We start from the raw sequence: 1,537 nt of genomic DNA on the forward strand, positions 1-1,537 counted from the left end.
GTGGGCAGAGACTTTAGAGGGGCCTGTTGAAAATCACACCAAACCTCGGAGGCAGTATTTAAAGAGGCCTGCAAGGGGCAGCAGAGAGCGATGCCTGAGTGGCGCGGGCCCCAACTTCGGGTTTTTGGGGACCTTGCTCCCTCCACACCCCGCTTGCCTAGTTCTTAGAGGACAGGACCCAGAAAGGAATGTGAAAGAAGGCCCTGAGTTGTAGAGTAAGGGGTGGAACTGGGGCAAGTGGCTGGAGCTTTCTGATTTTAGGGGTGGCCAGAAGAACACTTCAAAGGAGACCTTAGGCACAGAGCTTTGCTAACTAACTCATTTGTTCAGTAAATGTCCGCTGAGCACTTGTGTGGGGGCAGTGCTGTGATTTCCCCAAGCGTCAAGTTGTTCTCAGCCCTGCATTTCCCCTGCAGACATATTTTGTTTGACCTGCAAAGTGCTTTTTTGTCTTTACTGGTGGCCAACATTTAAAAATCAGGAGTTATCATATGAAAATATGTTTTTCTGGCAACTTCTATTGAAAAGGCAGGTGTTCCAGAAGCCTGGGCCCGCATTCCCACACGGGACCACATGGGCTGATCTGAGAAGCAGCCATCCCTTCAGTCAGGTGCTTTGATTTGCCACAGTCTCCACCACTCCCTGTTGTCTTACACCCAGCCTGCTTCATCCTTTTATGCTATCTGAGAGGCCCCTGTTTTCATTGAGCTTAAAACTCCTAATCTATGTCCACCTTGGTTTTTTGTCAGTGCGGAACAAGATACTCAGAGATGAGCAGTGACATGCCCAGAGTGACTTCATGAGTTGGTGGTAGAGTCAGTATTCAATTCAGGTCATCTGAGCCTTAATCTTGACTTAATGTCATGGTCCGAGGGTCATTCTGTTTCTCGGGTAACCCCTGATGGTACCACCCAACCATCTCTCTTAGAGGTTCGATCTTATCAGAGAGACAACAGAGTGGGGCAGAAGAGAGCCTTCTAGTATATGAGAGAGGCCACAGCTTGGAAGAGGACACTACACAAAAGGAACTATTTATGGCCTGGCCAGGAAGGCAGCTATAGGGTAACACAGTGATGAGAGCAAGGCTCTTTGGGTCAGGGAGGCTTCAATTTGAATCTTAGCTCATCCACTTCCTAGCTGTGTATCATTGGCCAGTCACGTCACCTCTCTGAACCTCCCTTTCTTTGTCTGAAAAAGGAGGTAGCAACTGTACCTACCTAAGAAGCATGTGGAAGGATTAAGTGAGATAATAATAAAACTAAAAATAATAATAATAATAAAACACATGGGAGCATTTAGAACAAATGCACATTAATATCAGGATTGCTATTATCCTGTGTGTGTGTAACTGAAAGAGCTGAGACTCTATATAGGACTGGAGAGGCTCCAAAACCAACCCTGGCCTTTAAGAACCTCCCTCTGAAGGGTGTCTCCCTCCCCCTGGCAGGTCCCCATCATACAGCCCATCGCCTGTCAAGAAAAAGAAGAAGAAAAGTTCCAAGAAACGAAAGAGACACAGGTACGATCCTTCCTCCTC

The 1,537-nt window shown here is 47.2% G+C and overlaps 1 protein-coding gene across 2 annotated transcripts in view; it reads left to right on the top strand.

Annotated features, from left to right (window-relative positions):
* Positions 1-1,537, top strand: part of SRRM4 (serine/arginine repetitive matrix 4) — a 142,994-nt gene that overhangs the window by 105,518 nt on the left and 35,939 nt on the right. For both annotated transcript variants that reach the window (XR_012125412.1, XM_073222378.1), the window contains exon 4: positions 1,448-1,519. Coding sequence is in view for 1 of the 2 variants with exons in the window: in XM_073222378.1 (XP_073078479.1) it covers positions 1,448-1,519 (72 nt within the window). In the remaining variant the exon portion in view is untranslated. The remainder of the gene's footprint in view (positions 1-1,447; positions 1,520-1,537) is intronic.

This window comes from Manis javanica, chromosome 15 (genome assembly GCF_040802235.1).
Source record: "Manis javanica isolate MJ-LG chromosome 15, MJ_LKY, whole genome shotgun sequence".
Classification (NCBI taxonomy): Eukaryota; Metazoa; Chordata; class Mammalia; order Pholidota; family Manidae; genus Manis; species Manis javanica.